The sequence below is a fragment of the Micromys minutus genome, assembly GCF_963924665.1.
Source record: "Micromys minutus genome assembly, chromosome: 4".
NCBI lineage: Eukaryota > Metazoa > Chordata > Mammalia > Rodentia > Muridae > Micromys > Micromys minutus.
The window spans coordinates 66,969,107-66,986,822 of record NC_137973.1 but is presented as its reverse complement, the minus strand read 5'-3'; the positions used below and the strand labels follow the sequence as shown (position 1 = coordinate 66,986,822).

The 17,716-nt window shown below is 40.1% G+C and overlaps 1 protein-coding gene across 1 annotated transcript in view; it reads right to left on the bottom strand.

Annotated features, from left to right (window-relative positions):
- Positions 1-486: 486 nt before the first annotated feature.
- Positions 487-17,716, bottom strand: part of TACR3 (tachykinin receptor 3) — a gene marked incomplete at both ends in the record, with an annotated part of 108,490 nt that continues 91,260 nt past the window's right edge. Inside the window, 2 exons of the mRNA XM_080916531.1 lie at positions 487-799; positions 3,616-3,812. Of these exons, the coding sequence (XP_080772657.1) occupies positions 487-799; positions 3,616-3,812 (510 nt within the window). The remainder of the gene's footprint in view (positions 800-3,615; positions 3,813-17,716) is intronic.

The following is a 17,716-nucleotide window of genomic DNA, read 5'->3' as shown; positions in this document are numbered from 1 at the left end:
GGCTGATTTTTCTACGACTTGTGTGGGGAAGTCAGCTATTTTCCCTTTCTACGTCATAGCCACACAGAACTTCTGTTCTATGTAGGTAGGGTTTCCCTTGGTCAGCACTGCATCTTAGAGCTCCCTTAGTCTCTTAGAAAACCCCTCTGCTCTTCTGTTGTCACAACAAAGGCGCACTGCCATTGTTCAGTGACAGACACTGAACACTTAGGGCATTTTTCAGATCCACACTTTGTGCATGCTGGATATGACCATTTAGTCTTAAAGAATGAATTGAAGACTCGGATTTCTTTGTGCTGGCTGATATGTTGGTAGTTTATGTCACATTGGTATTTCACTTTTATCAGATTAAGTATCCCCACCTAAGAACTGCCCTTCTGCTTCCCCAAAGTACCTAGAACAGGACCTGCCATGGTTAGGAGAGCGAGGGACCGAGAATGAGGGACAGAGGTGGCCTCACAACAGCTTTCACCTCGGGACAGGAATTTAGGAATATTCATCCACAGAGGCATAGGGTGAGCTTATGAAACTAGATGTGGTGGAGGCAGATTTGGAATCTCTGTGGGAGCAGCCATTGGCACTGGGGTCTCTGGGCACCGCCCTCTTCTTGCGGCTGGATTTGGCCGGGTCCCCATCATGGGCGTCAAACAGCACGGTCACTGACTCCATCCTGCTCACGGTGTACAGGCTGCTCTGCCGTGTGGGATGAAACCTGGTGGTCTTGAGCTCAAGCTCATCGTAGCTGGAGACTTGGATGAAAGGACACCAGCGAAATGCTCTCTTGAAGCCTGCACGAAATCTGAGAAGCGGGAGAGAAAGGGAGAGTTTTGCATGGGCATTTCTTTTAGCCGCCTCATAGCACAGTCACTAATGATTTAACCTTGGCTTTAAATTTGACTTAACAATATTTTCATTTTGCATCTTGGTCACTGTCCCCCACCCCATTATCCCTTCACAGTCTCTTTTCCATCTCCTTCTCTTTCTCTTCTTAGAGGGTGGAGCTCCCCACCCCCTTGCTCCTCATTCTTCCACACCGGCACATCAACTCTACAGGGTTAGGAACACCTTTTCTTACAAGGCAGCCCATTTAGAAGAATATAATGCCCAGACAGGCAACAGTTTTTGGGATACCACTCCGATTGTTTGGGAACCACATGAAGACCAAGCTGTACAACTGCTACCTTTGTGCGGGAGGTGGGATGGAGGGATGCTAGGTCTAACCATGCTCATATTCTTTGGCTGGTAGTTCAGTTTCTGAGAGCCTAAAGGATCCAGCTTAGCTGACTTTTGTCGGTCTTCCCAGGGAGCTCCTATCCCCTTTGTGCAACTCACTCGTTCATAAGCCATAAAATACAGGATACCCACGCTACACCCCACAGATCAGAATTTGACTTTCTACATAGGCTTCTGTTTATAGTAAAGCATCAGTTCTGTGAGTTCTTGTTCTAAATGCATCATTTTCCGTCTTTGGGGAAATAATTAATCAAATTGGAAAAAAAATGGCCTGGGTTATCAACGTGGCAAACGGCTTGTTGGCAGTGATCTCAAACATTTACACACCTAATCACACGAGGCTGCCAAGTTAAGGCATTAAAAGATGGCTTACTCGATTTCAAAACCACTTTATTGCAAATAATTGCCCATTTACAAATTAAATTAATGACTAATAATGTTAAAATTATTAATCGTAATGGTTTTATCTAATCATATAAAAATGTCTGAAGTCCTTGTCACTGTATACCATTAAATGCAGTAGATTCAAAGCAGATTTATTACTTGTGCAGTGGCTTAGAATGAGATATGGCTTATACAATTAATTTAAAAGGAGTTGGTTAAGCATTTAACCAACTTAAGGCACAGGTCTCTTGGCATCTTTCCAAGTTGAGAAGTTAGACTGTACAGTTACTTACATCTATATAAAGAACTATTTCTGCTGGTATACACATCCATTGGTGTACTGAGAGAACTGTCTTGTGAAATTTAACCTTACTTCTCTGTGTGTTCAATATACCAACACTGTGGGGTTGGTTTTAGAATTTTTATATTTTTTAAGTATGGAGGCCAGAGCTAACTTTCTTTACAGTATTAAATTTGATTATAAGAGGTCCTACCTTCTTTTTTTCCTTTTTGGCAGGACCTTGCTATGTAGTCCTGGCTCAGTGCAAATTTACAATCCTCTGTCTTAGCTTCCAGAGAGATAATAGGTGTATCTCACCACACAGGGCATGGATGATGCTATTTAGAAAAGATCTTTGAATAATGCTTTACTTGACCTCTCTAGTTACACCCTCTCCATCGCCCTGCAAGACTATGTGGGAGGGGCAGAGATTCCTTGAACATTGAAGGCTATTGGTGAGAGTGTTTTTAAAAGAGTCCACATCATGCATTACATTATTTTTCTCTCTCATAGTATTGTAATTGTAATTGAGTTAAAGTATTGTAATTGAGTTGAAAAAATTTTATCCTTGGGAGTGTGGACGAACTGCCACTTATGAGGGCTTCTTTTATACTGGTAGATAAAATTCTGAAGGTTTTATAGGAAGAAATTGGCCCATGTAAATTCCACCTATAAAAATAGGAGGACATACAGAGACAAAGTTTGTAGCAGAGACTGCCCCACCTGGGGATTCATGCCATATACTGTCACCAAACCCAGACAATATTGTGGATGTCAAAAAGTATATGCTTACAGGTGCCTGATATGGATGTCTCCTGAGAGGTTCTGCTAAAGCCTTACTGATACAGATGAAGATGCTTGCAGCCAACCATCAGACTGAGTATGGGGACCCCAATGGAGGAGTTAGAAAAAGAACTGAAGGACCTGAAGGGGTTTCACAACACCACAGGAAGAACAACTATATCAACCAACCGGACCTCTCAGAGCTTCCAGAAACTAAACCACCAGCATAAGAGTGCACATGGAGGGACCCATGGCTTCAGTAACATATGTAGCAGAGGATGGCATTGTCAGGCATCAGCGAGAGGAGAGGTCCTTGGATCTGTGAAGACTCAATACCCTAGTGTAGAGGAGTGCCAGGGAAGAGAGGTGGGAGAGAGTGGGTGGGTGGGAGAACACTCTCATAGAGGCAGGTGGAGGGGGATGGGATAGGAGGATTCCAGAGGGGAAACCAGGAAAGGAGATAGCATTTGAAATGTAAGTAAAGAAAATATCCAATAAAAATGAGAAAAACAAACAAACAAACAAACAAAAAACCCTATAGTGTATGTTTCTCAAGCTGTGGGTTTCGAGCCCCTTGGGGGGGGTTTGAAAATCTCTTAACCAAGGTCACATAAGACCTAAGGGAAACATAGCCTTTTACATTACAATTCAGAACAGTAGCAGAATTACAGTTGTAAAGTATCAACGAAATAATTTTATGGCTGGAGGTCACTACAACATTAAGGCCTGCATGAAAGAGTCACAGATTACGCAAAGTCAAGCCACTGCTCTAGTGACACTTTTGAGTACCTAGGTTTTAAGGTAGGGGCATTTAGTGAAGTAAGAAAAGCCTCCAAGAGCAAGTTCTGGGTTTCTCTATGAGTTCTTACACTTACACCTTCTTCCAGGGACGGTGGAGGTGCTAGGAGACCCATGTGCCACAGCATTGTTCTTACCTTTTGTTCAAACAGCAGTAGATGATTGGATTGTACATGGTTGAGCTCATTGCCAGCCAGAAGCTAGCCAGGTAGACCTGCTGGATGTATTTCCACCTGTTTAACTGTTGGTAGATCGCAGTGAGAATGAAATACACATGATAGGGCAGCCAGCAGATGGCAAAGGTCACCACCACAATAATCATCATTTTTACAACCTGGAGAGAAAGAATAAAACCACTCTGAGCATGTTAAAAAAGCCGTTAGAATAGTTTAAAAATCTCTCTGCAAGTTACTCTTTTAAAAAAGTGATATAGATAAATGTATAAAATCATAGCCCATTCAATGAACAGCTGAAGCACTATGTGCAGTTAAGACTGAAATGTACTCTCTAACTTTATATCTATACAACTCCATCTCTAACTAAGAGTAAATGACACTAACATACATATATGAGTATATTTTCATTGATCTCAAATAAGGCTAGGGATGTAGTTTAGTGCTACAGTATTTGCCTAGAATGCACACAATAAGAGCCTGTTTGGATTTTCTGTACTGCACACACATACAAATTGATCTCGAGAAGCTGCTTACAAAAACCCATGGAGAGGGAGGCAGGAGCCAGTTTAGGTTGTCATAGTCTGCAATGTGTAATAGTGCAATTATATTTAGGGAGGTCATTATGGAGGTCTATTATTCTAACAGGGGTGAGCTGGTTTTTCATTATTTGTCAGTCTTCCCAGACCTATACACTATTTAAATTGTGTTATTATTATTATGTTTACTAGATAACTGAGTATTATTTTGATTTCTATACATTAGAGACATTTTCTCTGATTAGTGATCAGTAATATGGTAATCTAAGAAAAATTTATTAGCCTTCAATTTATATATAAGTGATTGACTTACATGATTAGTTTGCTAGCATCTTTTACTAGGAGGTAAAGATGGATGTTGCTTTCGAAGCAAGGAGAATGCATTCTTCCCCATAATCTCAAATGAAATCTTCTAAGATACTAAGTTTCAATTTTTGTTTCCATAATTTTGAAACTTAATATCCTAGAAAATTCCATTTGAGTAGGATGATATTGTATAGAAATTTCCTGGGATTTGAAACATTGCATCCTAAGGGAAGTCCTCTTACACCTTAAGAAACTCAAAGTGAAAATATTTTCTCCAGGAAGTAGAGTGGGAGGCTCATGGGACTCAAAAGCAAGCATCTCACATATCCCAGAAAGTTGAAAATTGAAAGCTCTTGAGGTTCCTTCCCTACGTTTGTAGAGATGGTAAACAGTTGCTGGAGAAGGGATCCGATCTCTTAGCTGCCTGCCATGCAGAGTGCTCCTGCGGCATAACTTTCAAGAGTCAGTGTTTGATGACCAAGTTGCCATGAGTTGCTTCTGCTCCTTCCCCCATCCTACTATCAGCCACATGAATAAACAGCCTGGCTCATCAGTTTGTATTTTGCCATAATTATTACTTTGATCAACCATTTATTCCCTGTTCTGGGAATAGAAATTTGTGTCATGCTTAGTGTCCAGGTAATATCCTATAAATGCTTGATGTTTAAACCAGTACCAACAAAAGCAAAGCTGATTTGGGGAGGAATGGCTCCTCTGCAATGAGTACTGAGGCATGGAACTGAAGTGGCGCTATCACGGGTGGGGTATCCACAGGAGACCGCCTGGAAGGCTGTCTTTCCCCATGATGAATGAAAGGAACAATGTACCTTCTCGCTGTGGTGGAAGTGCCATGGGCCTTGCTTTGGGTTATAAGACATGCAATCAAAGCTGAGTCTTTTACCCACAGGGAAAGCCTGGGTGAAGAGTTCCTAGTGATAATCCCAGTGGGGCTGTCTTACGTTTTATGATATACAATGTCATGCCCATTGGAAATCAAGCTTTACTTGATTTAACATCCACTGCATGGCCACAGAGAAGCCATGAGAACAGTCAAAGGCACATAACAAATATTATAGTTCCCAAGGGTAGCATATGAGTCAAGACATTAGCAAGGTTGCCCGGCTCACGTATGTGTACTAAGAAATGCATTTGAGACCAATAGACAGCCCAAAGGGAACTTGTTTATATAAAGGGTGATTAGAAAGGGAAAAGGAGGTGTGCTTAGCATCTGTGCAATAATCTGTTATTTAGAAAGGAAATTGGATTAAACATGAGGGGAAAGTATTGGCTTTTTATTCCTTAATGTTGGCAGCATACAAGGAAAAGAAAGAACAATTCATATCTGTGCTAAAGAGTGTAGGGAGCTGTTTGTGCCACACCCAAACATGGAGCTGGCTTCCTGCTGAGAACTCAGCAAACAGAGCTGTTGCCCAGCCAAGAGACTTAATGCGCATGCGCCACATATGTCATAGCCCGCTCTTGGGGCACCTGATTGAGCTACAGGAGGATGCACCAATCAGGTAGCGACACAAGTCTCTTAGGCATATATAGCAGTGCATTTTCTCCCCCACATGAGGAGAAGAGGAAGAGAGTGGAGAGATTGCGGGAGACCCCACGTGGAGGGATGGCGGAGAGGTACCACGTGGAGAGAGACCCGATAGGAGAGATTGTGGGAGATCCCTAGTGGACAGAGACTCGGTAAAAGAGATTGTGGGAGGTCCCGCGTGGACAGAGACTGGACAGAGAGATCGCTTGTGGGGGACTGCGCGTGAGAGGTCGCCTAGACAGTAGAACCCGGTAGGGAGTCCCCGGCTCAGAGAGAAGTTTCTTGCTCAAGAAGCCCCCTGCTCAAAGTGCTGGACAATAAAGGTTATCCACAGAAGAATCTGTTTGTTTGTTGCACGCCTGTTCCTAGCGGCGGGAAACGTGGGCGCGTGACAAGTGATGCAGAAACCCGGGACCTCTCGCAATCTCTTTTACCAAGTCTCTCTCCACGTGGGATCTCCCACAACCTCTCCTATCGGGCTTCTCTCCACATGGTATCTCTCCGCCATCCCTCCACGTGGGGTCTCCAGCAATCTCTCCACTCTCTTCCTCTTCTCCTCACGTGGGGGAGAAAATGCACTGCTATATATGCCTAAGAGACTTGTGTCGCTACCTGATTGGTGCATCCTCCTGTAGCTCAATCACGTGCCCCAAGAGCGGGCTATGACGTATGTGGCACATGCGCATTAAGTCTCTTGGTTGGGCAACAGCTCTGTTTGCTGAGTTCTCGGCGGGAAGCCGGCTCCATGTTTGGGTGTGGCACAAACGGCTCCCTACAAAAGAGCCCTTCCTGGGATCAAAAACCAAAAGCAAATCAGTAAACAAAACAAACCAATAAAAACTCAAACAAGTTAACAACAACAAAATTAAACTAAACCAAACCAAAACAACTTCCCCCCACCAAAACAAAAAAAACAAGCAAAACCCTGAGCCCAGGGGAAGAGTTGGGCAGTAAATGGAATCGAATGACTTGAGGTGAGAGATGGGAAAGGATATGACAATGAGAAAAGCTTTGTTTGATGTCCAGTTCATTTGGTCATGCAGAACCACGTTCATACGTATAAAAGAAGAGATCACTGAACTGGTATGGGGCTTTTGTGTTTTTTTTCCTGAGCCCTATGGTGGAACATGACTTTTATAAATTAGGGGAGGCTTCAGTGGATTCTCAATATGTCCTCCTTAATTCATGGAAAGTGCCCAAAGTACCAGGGGCAGTGTCAATAGTGACTAATACAGGATGAAACCATTCAGATAAAAATCAGCAGAAAGTATGCTGAGTCTGGAAATTATTTGCCAACCTTGGGCTTCTGTCCAGTCACCTGTCTCTGAGGTAGAGACAATGGGAAAGGCTACAGATACATTTCAGGCCAAGAGTCTACCAGAACCAATGCATACAAGCATGGTTAGGCTAGGGGGATAGCACCAAACAACTTAAGCCAGTTCATCAAGTTAATGGGTATCGGGGAATACATGTGGACCACAGAGCTATGTAAGGATGAAAAACCCAGGCAAGTGACTGCATTCTTTGGAACTGTATTAGACCTTGCAACCACATTTTTTATTTTGTATTTTTTAGCTGCTAGATTCAAGATAGGTTTTCATTTGCTTGTAAGGACCCATAGTGGACCTTCCCAGTATTCTCCCACAGCTCTTTGATCTGTCATGGAATGCTTGGGACATTGCTTTATCATCCGGCATAGCCTCTATGAGAAAGCCTCACTATATAGTTGGCACAATGCTAACTCATAAGTAATTTTCAGATTTAGAAAAGGTAAAAAGCATAAAGATGTGCCCAAAGGGAGCAAAAAGGGGAGGTCAGGTCACTTAAGGTGCAAAGGACAGGCACAGCTGTAAAATTCTTTGGAATATATGATCCAGTAATGTGGGTATGAGGGCTGATAACATTATTGCAAAAAAAAAAATCCCATGATGCTAAATATAAAAGGGCACAAAATATTTCTGGAGATCCTGGGATAGGGAGGGCATTCATATCACATTTTCCCCAAGTTGTCTACCCTTTATATAATGTTATAAAAAGGAGTCTATAAAGAATAAGACAGAAAGGCACAAGACACTTTTGAACACACTAAGATCTTTGTAGGAGAAGCTAAACATCTGTGTGCCTCATAACTCCACTGTACCTTCATGTTAAAAGACTTACAGAATCTAAGAAGACTAGCTAAGGAGTAGCATCCTAAATAGATGGTTTTGGTCTTGGTCATAGATGGAGGCAGAATCTCAGTGTTCAGTATTTGAAGTGTCACCAGTGACAGAATCTATCTCTGGCTCCACCTCTGTGTCTGTATAGACAGCTTGTCTAATTAAGGGTTGGTGAAGCTTCTTTCTGGGGTGACACATAGTCAATCTTACAAAGGAGGCATCCATAGTTTTAGTATTTATGGTAAGGTATTTTGAAACCAAGTAATTAATGCCACACAGGCTGTGTTTGTGTCAGCGGCATTACAAGATAGTGAATATCTTCAAATAATTGAGCCAATGACTAAGTCAAATGAAATGTTTGAAAGGACAGCATCCTTCCCCATAGATGTCTGGGACACAAGTTATGAATACAAACATGGGTACTTGTAATAATGTAAATGTAAACATATACCATGTAGCTGGAGAAAGAATGAAAAAGGTGCCCAAGTGTTCCTATTCTTGGCCTGTGATGATGTTTTTCATGCAAAGGACGCTGAGTTAAGATGGTAAAATATCTACAACACCCCTCCAAGGCTCAGGGATCATCACAGAAGAGAGAGCAGAAAGGATGTAAGAGCTAGAGGAAGAAATAAAGTGCTGCATAGCAATTTCCTCATAGATGAAATATTCTGTCTTGTTGTGCGTCTCCTTGAGGCATGAAAGAGTCTAAAACATGGCCTCCAGGAAGGAGGGGGTAATTTTGGAGGCCCCAGGAAGTAAACAAACTTCACACCTCTTGAACGTGAAAATTATAAGATTCAGGGGCCTCCTTCCCAAACCACTTTGGAGCATCCAACAATCACTGAAGATTCGCTGATACTGAGTACCTGCAAGTCATACAGAGAGCTCTAGGGATGCAGCGTTCATGAGAAAGACATCACCCATTCCTTTGGGTGATGTAGCTGCCTTTGACTTGTCTCTTTTGTAAGTAATATCTTATCCACACTCCTATAAGTAGTCTAAATAAACCAACTCATTCACGAGTTGGACTTCAGTGTAATCATTACATTTGTCTGTCTTTCATCCTCTATCTGGAGTCAATAGAATTGTCTGTTGTGTCTCCACCAGAAAAGCCTCATGATAATACCAGCTTGTAATTCTCCTCCTGCCTTTTGGTTGGTGAAAGGCAGAGAGATTCCAACAGAAGATCAGCTTATAATAGACTTGGAGCTAAATAAGCAGACAAAGAATGCATGTATGATGAACAACAGATGGATGAAAGTAAATGAAGCAAGAATGTTTTATGTATCTATAAATGAAGTAACATCTAATCTATGTGTCTATGAGATATAAAAGTACCTCTCACTGTGTGTTTCTCTGGTATGACTATCCCTCTGATAGTTTTCATTACTTAGACAATGTAAGTCTCTCCACACTTCCTTGGGAATTTAGAAATAAGTTCAGAATGAGATATATCCAACAAAACAATTCTGAGGCTTAACCACAGAGAGATTAACATAACTCAAAGGAAGATCCTAATGCGTAGCCCATTAGGCATCTTTTTAGACATAGAAAAATACATTATTTATGAACTTCCCTTGCCATTTAGCTGTGAGTTGTGAATTTAGATGTGAGTTGGCAAGGTTAAGGATCATGAGAAACATTATTCTAGAAATAGACAAAGCCTGAAATGGATCAATGTGGAAGGTAGCATTTTCCTTAGGGCCTAAAGACTCAGGTGACCTGGTAGAAAATTGGCCATTGGAGCAGAAAATCCAGGTCAATAGCTCAAAGGATGTTATCACTGGCTCAACCATGTGAAGTCATTTTATTTTATTTTTTGTCATTATTCCTTAAATTTTATTTTGCTGAAGATCAAATCTCTGCAGCTAGTCTCATGTTTCTTACTCATGTATTTATAGAATTCAAATAAGGATAATACTTTAATTAATTAGTCAATTAATAATTAATTCAACACTATACATTTCAACAGGTCATGGTCTCTGTTGTTTATTAGGAAACTACAGACTAAATGATTTAATTGCTGTCATTTGTGGGATGAAGTGAGGTCTTCATAGTAAAACTCTCACACCTCTGTTTTTTATTCAAGCTGAAAACCTTCGTTCCATTTGTTGAATTCAGAAAGACATCCTGAGAAATATAATGATAGCAGGCAAGTGCATTGTCTTGATGCTCAGAGCAGAATGGCACTAATAAAAATGTCAGAGCCTTGTAAAATGCACAATAATGCAATGATGTGAACATTTGTCAATAAAATAGAGATACTTATGAACCTGGACTTGATGTTGCAATAATTCGCTGAATGCAAGATCCAGCTGTATGCTGAAGGGACACGGGACTGAATGAAGTTGGGTGTAAGAACATCCCACCATTACTTGAACAAATGGTGTGAGCTTCTACCCTGCACCCTTCTTGATGCCCCACCTCTAAAACACCCTGCTTCTAGAAGTTTTCTGGCTAATGCTCTCATCTTCCTGAAGCCTTCACACAGCTGTCAATCCTTTTCTTATTTTCCCCTCTAAAAGAATAAAGATTTTTATTAAGCATTGTAAGTTGCATTCAATAGCCTCTGGATACACCACACCACAATCCATCAACAGTCAATCAGACCCAACAGCAGTGCATTGTTCACAATCCATGAGTTAGGGCAGAACTCCCAAGATTCGTATTTAGGAATGTGACCTCCTGTCTTTCTAGAACAACCAGAACCACTTAGTGTACGCCTCTTTTCATCTTATTTGTTATGTTTTCTCTTCACTTTTTTTTTTTTTTTTGCTTTTTTACTCATCTATTCTAGACACATAGATGGCATTTCTATATAATGAGTTCTTAAAAGTTTAAAAATAAAAGAATGAAAATGAATGTAAAGGGAAAGATTAGTGGGCACAGTGGTGGGTAAATGGTGTCTAGTATTATATGCAGATTTGCAGTAATGAGTTGTGGGTGTAACTTATTCGTTAAATTTTAAGTTATGTTATTATATATATAAAACAAGTTATTTACTGTTATTTCTTCTTTATGGGAAATGAACTTAGGTAAATAGAGAAAGAATGAATATACAATCATTATAAAATTATACTCTTTGGGTGAGGCAATACATTTCATTGAAAGCAAACACAAAGCATCGGAAAACCACCCTTGAGACTGGAATGTAAGAATCACTGGAGCCCTTCAAGGACACACAAATCTCTGGAGAATAAAATAGCTCTTCAGTAATACTGAATGAAGATCCATTAAGGTTATTAGTGTATTTGTAAGTGGATTCTAGTCATTGCAGGAGAGGGACCTGGAAGAAGATGGGTACAACTGGAATGTGTGTGGAGATGGAACCGGGGTTTGAATTAATTTCCAATTCACATGCATAGTGCAGGGGAGGAGCTGTCACTAAAGTCTACACAGTATATGAAGTGTGTAAGAAGTGTATCTTGTTTTCACCCAACCAATGGACAGAAGCTGCTGATCCCTGTGGTTGGAAAGCTGGAAGAAAATAATGGTATTTGTCTAAAACCCTGCAAAATGGCAATCTTTCCCAAAATGAGAGGCTGCAATGTGCTGGTGTGATTGGAGACTGTTCATACTAATGGAGTGCACAGCTCTGCAACATTTTTGTTTAAAGTTTCATTTAATCTAATATTACATGTGGCTAATGTAACCATCTCTATCCAGCCCCATTAACGACTACATAAAGTTTTAAAGTACCATTTCCTAGGCACCAAGTGCTTTGTTGGGCATAATCTTATGATCATGTCATATTATACTACCTTATCATCTACATGTGACAGCCACAACAGCAATTATTCTGAGCGTATCACTGAAACCAAGGCTGTGAGCGCCACAGCATTGTGAAGAATTCTTCATGCTTTTAGTGATTCACTTTTCAACCTTCCTATTGCTGATCTTCTAATACTGTACTCATGCTGTAGTGACCCCAACTATGAAATCATTTTCATTGCTGCTTCATAACTGTAATGTTGCTGCTGTTATGTATTTAATATAAACATTTGATAAAAAGGACATTGATATGTGACCTCCCAAGTGGTCACAACCCACAGAATCACTGATTTAGTATTTTCTTGTCTAGGAATGTCCTTCAAATTGGGCCTCCAAGAGGTTCCCTTTTCTTTCTTCTAGTATCCTTGATAACTATATCCATTTCTTTGTTCCACAGTGTTTATCCAATTTAAAGTCACACTTATACCTTATTTTTGAATCCACATTTAGACTATAAGCCATGTCAAGGAAGGAATTATGTTTAATTTTCACTTTTGCATTTTTTAATTTGGGTTACAAACTGTCAGATTTATCTGCATGTATTTGTGTAATACAAAGTGATGACAAGATGTTAAAATACTGACGGAACAGACAAATAAACAGCTTTACAAATCTAAAAATTAAAAACAAGCTGGAAGAAGCTGAGGAGAAGGGCTGCCCCATAAGAGGACCAGCAGTCTCAATTAACCTGAACCCCCGAGATCTCTCAGACACTGGATCACCAACAGGCAGCACACACCAGCTGATATGGGGCCCCCGACACATATACAACAGAGGATTTCTGGGTCTGGGTTCAGTCAGGAAAAGATGTACCTAACCCTCAAGAGAAGAGAGTCCAGAGGTCTGGTGGGGTGGGTGGGGTAGGGACATTTTGATGGAGACAGGGGGGTGTGGAGGAGGTATAAGATATAGAACAGTAACCCAAACATTAAGAGGTAATCTTCCACAGCTCCCATGGACTAGACCGCCGAGCATCAAGCACGCATTGAGAGGCCCATGGCTCCAGTTGCATATGTAGTGGATGATAGCAGAGTCTGGCATCAATGTGAGACGAAACCTTTGGTTCAGGGGGGTCACGATTTTCCCAATGTAGGGGAATCCAAGGCGCTGCGGTGGAGAGGGTGATTGGGAGCTTTGTGAAGACAAGTAGAGGGGAAGGGGGCTGGGGGAAGGGGACAACATTTCAAATGTAAATACAGAGTATCTAATAAAAAATACAAAACAAACAAACAAAAGAATTTAAAAAAATTCTGGAGTGTAAAAAAAATATAAAAGAGAAGTATATTTTAGGAAAAACTAAAAAGACCCAAAAAGATTGTTCGAAAGTGAAGTATTTTTTTTTTATATTTTACCTTATTTATTTCTATAAAATACAGTTACTAATTCTCAGCTTAGAAAACCTTGAAGCTGCTGATCTTTGAGGACTCTACGTACCTGTGTGGATCTTTTTAGCATTTATTTATTTATTTATTTTTTAAGCAAACACATCTCTCTCTTTCTCCCCTCCCTCCTCTCTCCTTCTCCCCTCACCTCTGTGTAAGTGTGTGTGTGTGTGTGTGTGTGAGTGTGTGTGTGTGTGTGTGTGTGAGTGTGTGTGTGTGTATGTGTGTGCATATGTGTATGTGTGTTTGTTCATGTGTCCCTGCCACTTCATGCATGTGGAGGTCAGAGGACAACTGTGGACTTAGTTTTCTCTATCTACCACGTAATGCCATGGTGGAAATTGGACGGTCAGGATCAGCAGTAAGTACTCACAGGAGAGCCATATCACCCAAAATCTTGTGTTTATATAAAAACAAAAGTAGTTTATTTGGGGGGGGGAATGGGAGAAATTATTTTGTTGTATGAAACAGTACAAACTTATCATCATCTTCCTCATAAAATACTAAAAAATACCAACTGACCATATTGTATTTATGTATTTAGAAATATTTATGTATGTTCGTATAAACACGTGTATGTAACAAAAGTTAGTGCAAAAAGAGTCTATAAATTTGAAAGAGAACAAGGAGTGTATGAGAAGGGTTTGGATGAAGAAAAGGGATAGAGAACATGATGCAATTACATTATGAAAAAACCAAAACAAAATCAATGAACCAAAAGAAATACTTAAAATATTCCATAGACATAAAAGAAGGAAAAAGTCTTTTTTGAAGCACAAAATTTAAACAGTGACAAGCATGTGAGTGCTGTGAGTGGTTGCCACCACGTTACAAGAGGGACCCATGGCTCCCGTTGCATATGTAGCAGAGATGGCCTCGTCTGGCATTAATGTGAGAGGAGGCCGTTGGTCCCGTGGAGGCTGGATGCTCCAGCATAGGGGATGCTAGGGTGATGAGGCGGGAGTGGGTGGGTGGGTAAGGGAGCATTATCATAGAAGCAGGAGGAAGCAGGGATGGGATAGAGGTTGCAGAAGAGAAATCAGGAACGGAGATAAAATTCCAAATGTAAATAAATGAAATAACCAATTAAAAAATAGAGTATATTGCCTCCGAGGCAATGGGATTTACTATGGTTTAAATGCATAGTAATATGCATGGTTTACCATCCCTTGTCAATGGCAACAGGAATGATGACAAGTGACATAGATCTTAAAAGGCCTTGATGCCTGTTTTTACTTACTTACTTTAATTATTTATCATCTATCTATCTATCTATCTATCTATCTATCTATCTATCTACCATCTATCTATCTATCTATCTATCATCTATTTATCTATCTGTTAATCATCTATATCTATCTATCAATCATCTATCTATCAATCATCTATCTATCTATCTGTCTGTCTATCTGTCTATCAATCATCTATCTATCTACTATCTATTAATCATCTATCTATCTATCATATATCTATCTACTATTTATTAATCATCTATCTATCTATCTATCTATCTAATCTATGTATATATCTATCTTATATTTTTGTGTGTTTATACATGTGTGGCTACATGGCATACATTGAGATCAGAGTACATCTTTTAGAGCTGGTTTTCTCTTCCCACCATGTGGGAATAAGGGATCGACCTCAGGTCATTGGGCTTGGTGGCAAGCACATTTACCAGCTGATTCATCTCTCCTGCCCAGTGCTTGATCTTACTGGTTAAAAATCTACTTTAACCACATATGTGAGACTGAAGCACAGATCAAATGCTAATGAGATAAGTATCCTCATTTTCTATCTCTAACAAAGGGAAAATGAAATGTTAGATCTCAGTGTCTCATACACTGCAATGTTATGAGACTGCATATGCCTACAGCTGTGCTTCTCCCTCACATTTGATTACAGTCGGATGGGTGATTTTATGGTGTAGGTCACACAGCAAGAGTCAGTCCAGGAAATTAAAACATTGCCGACTATCAGAAAAACCATAGTAGGCATATTTTTCAATGCAATAATATTTCTTTCTGAATATCTAGTCAATCCTGTGTGAAGGAAAGATTTTTGGATAGCATCTCTACAAAGCATATCCGTTTGGAAACTAATCAGTAGACTATAGGCTGTGCCTTCTTTTATTTGTCTTCTCTGTTAGAAACTTCAGTTGAACATTGCTTTGAAAACTATAGACCTTTCTTATTTGAACTACAAAAGTAACAAAAAAGAAAAACATCTGCATTTAAAATACGATTTCACCAGTTACTCAAGCTAGGTTTTGGCACTTGAGTTTCATAACCAGTGCTTAAAATTTTCATTCCAAGTTGGAAAAAAAATTCTGCAAGTCAGCTCAGAAAAGGTGAGAATGTAGCTGTATTATGAGCATATTAAGGACATTAAGGAAATTAGACACCATTCCAAATCTGACTTGCTTTGAATATTGCCTATAAGAAGTGATATGAAGCTAACAGAGACGTCTGTGTTCATGTGTCAGATGAAATGTTTTTATATATAATGTATTTACAACTTATTTTCTATGCTTAATTGGACATGATTAATTTTAATGTCTTGTTTATTTTCTCACTGATAACATAGCCTTTGGGATTATTGTAAGATTTTAGTAATATCATGAATTAAAATAATTGAAAGGATGCATCTACAGTAAGGAGATGCCTGGCATTATACAAATGAAACAGAGGAAACATAAAAAAAGAAGAAAATAGGGATCAATTCCATGGGATTATGACAGTAAATTATAGATAAAGTACAGAGGCTTGTCCTAGCCTGTATGATGTACCCTGAAAATGTTATACTTTGAAATCTGAACACCAAGTCATCACATGTGATTCTATTTAGATAGATATTTGTTTTTCTGCAGATGTGATTTGATTAAAGAGCATGATGGGTCTCTAACACAGCTTGCATTTTTATGGGAAGAAATGTTTTGACACAGACACATCCATGGGATGGTGCACAGGGAGAAGATGGCCACATGCCTGCAAAGAAGGAGGCCCGCTTCAGAAGAAAGTGCCCCGTGCTGCTCTTGTGTTTGCACCCGTGACCTTCAGAATAGCGAGAAGGTGACACTTGTCATTTACATCTCTCAGTATGGTATTATGTTGCCTCAGGAAAAATAAATGTGGAATTTGTTCATGGAAAGTGGGGTGAAGATGTAATGAATATTTTAACACGTGCTGAGGTGTTAGAACTAGGCTATTGATGTTGGAAAAAAGAATTAGGATATATAATCGAGAGTCTGGATTTTCTCTGTGGAGCTATTGATAAAACAGTAGATATGAAAGGGAACTTTAGTGAGGGCTTGTAAATGGAATAGGACACTAGGGAGGATTTGCAGTTGTAGAGGTGTACATGTACAACAACGGATAGAACATTCACAGGGTATATCAGCTGAGTCTGGTGAATTCCGAGATAAAATGCAAAGATTGTTACTGGGTGATGGAGGGAAGACAATTCTTCTTGTCAGCTAGAAACTACATAGCCAGGCAATGTTCTAATGTCTGTGGAAAGCAGAGCGTACAAGTGAGGAGCTTGATATTAAAGGAAGGGAATTCTGTCCAGTTTAAAGGCCTGGCCTAGGTTCTCATGCTGTTTCGACAGGACATGGGAGGGCATAGAATAAGATAAGTTACTGACGGTCTGTCTATATGACAAAAGTGTGGAAGAGCTGTCTGGAGAGAACAAAGGGACATGGTCACACCATCACTTGCTGAAGTGGTTATAGGACATGACATAAGGACCTAACCTGATATCTCAGTGGATGACAGACATAGAAAAAAGTTTTGACCAGTAGAGAATTTGTCAACTTTGATTTGGAGACAAAGATGGGATCACACCAGGAAAGGCATGCCCGCGTTTCTTTCAAGACAACGCAAGGAAGGAAGTTGACAGGTTAACCGGACTGCCTTGCCACCACCAGCCCAGAGAACACAGATCTACAACACCTCGATCAGTCATTTCAGTGAGGTGGAATTTGCCCCACTGCTTTCACACTTTCTAACCGTCTACACTCTGAGGAGAACCTTGTTGTTTGCATTTTTAAGTCTATTATTCTGTTACTCAGAAAAACAAATGTGGAGCTTGTGAAAAGTAGGGTCTTGATGTATGTAATAAATATCTCAGAATACTAAGAGCTTTGGGGCTCATCCCTGTTCTTTTCCTGACTTTCCCCTCTTAGAGGGGGAATATTTGCCATGTGCCATTTCTGCCATTGTATTGAAGCAGGTAACTTGTCTGGCGTCACAGCTGTCATGTGGCAGGCTTTTCATGGGAAGATGTAAAACACATGCACACACACACACAAACAAACATGTTTACCCCTGGAAACCTTTGAGAGCTCCAAATTGAGGGTGT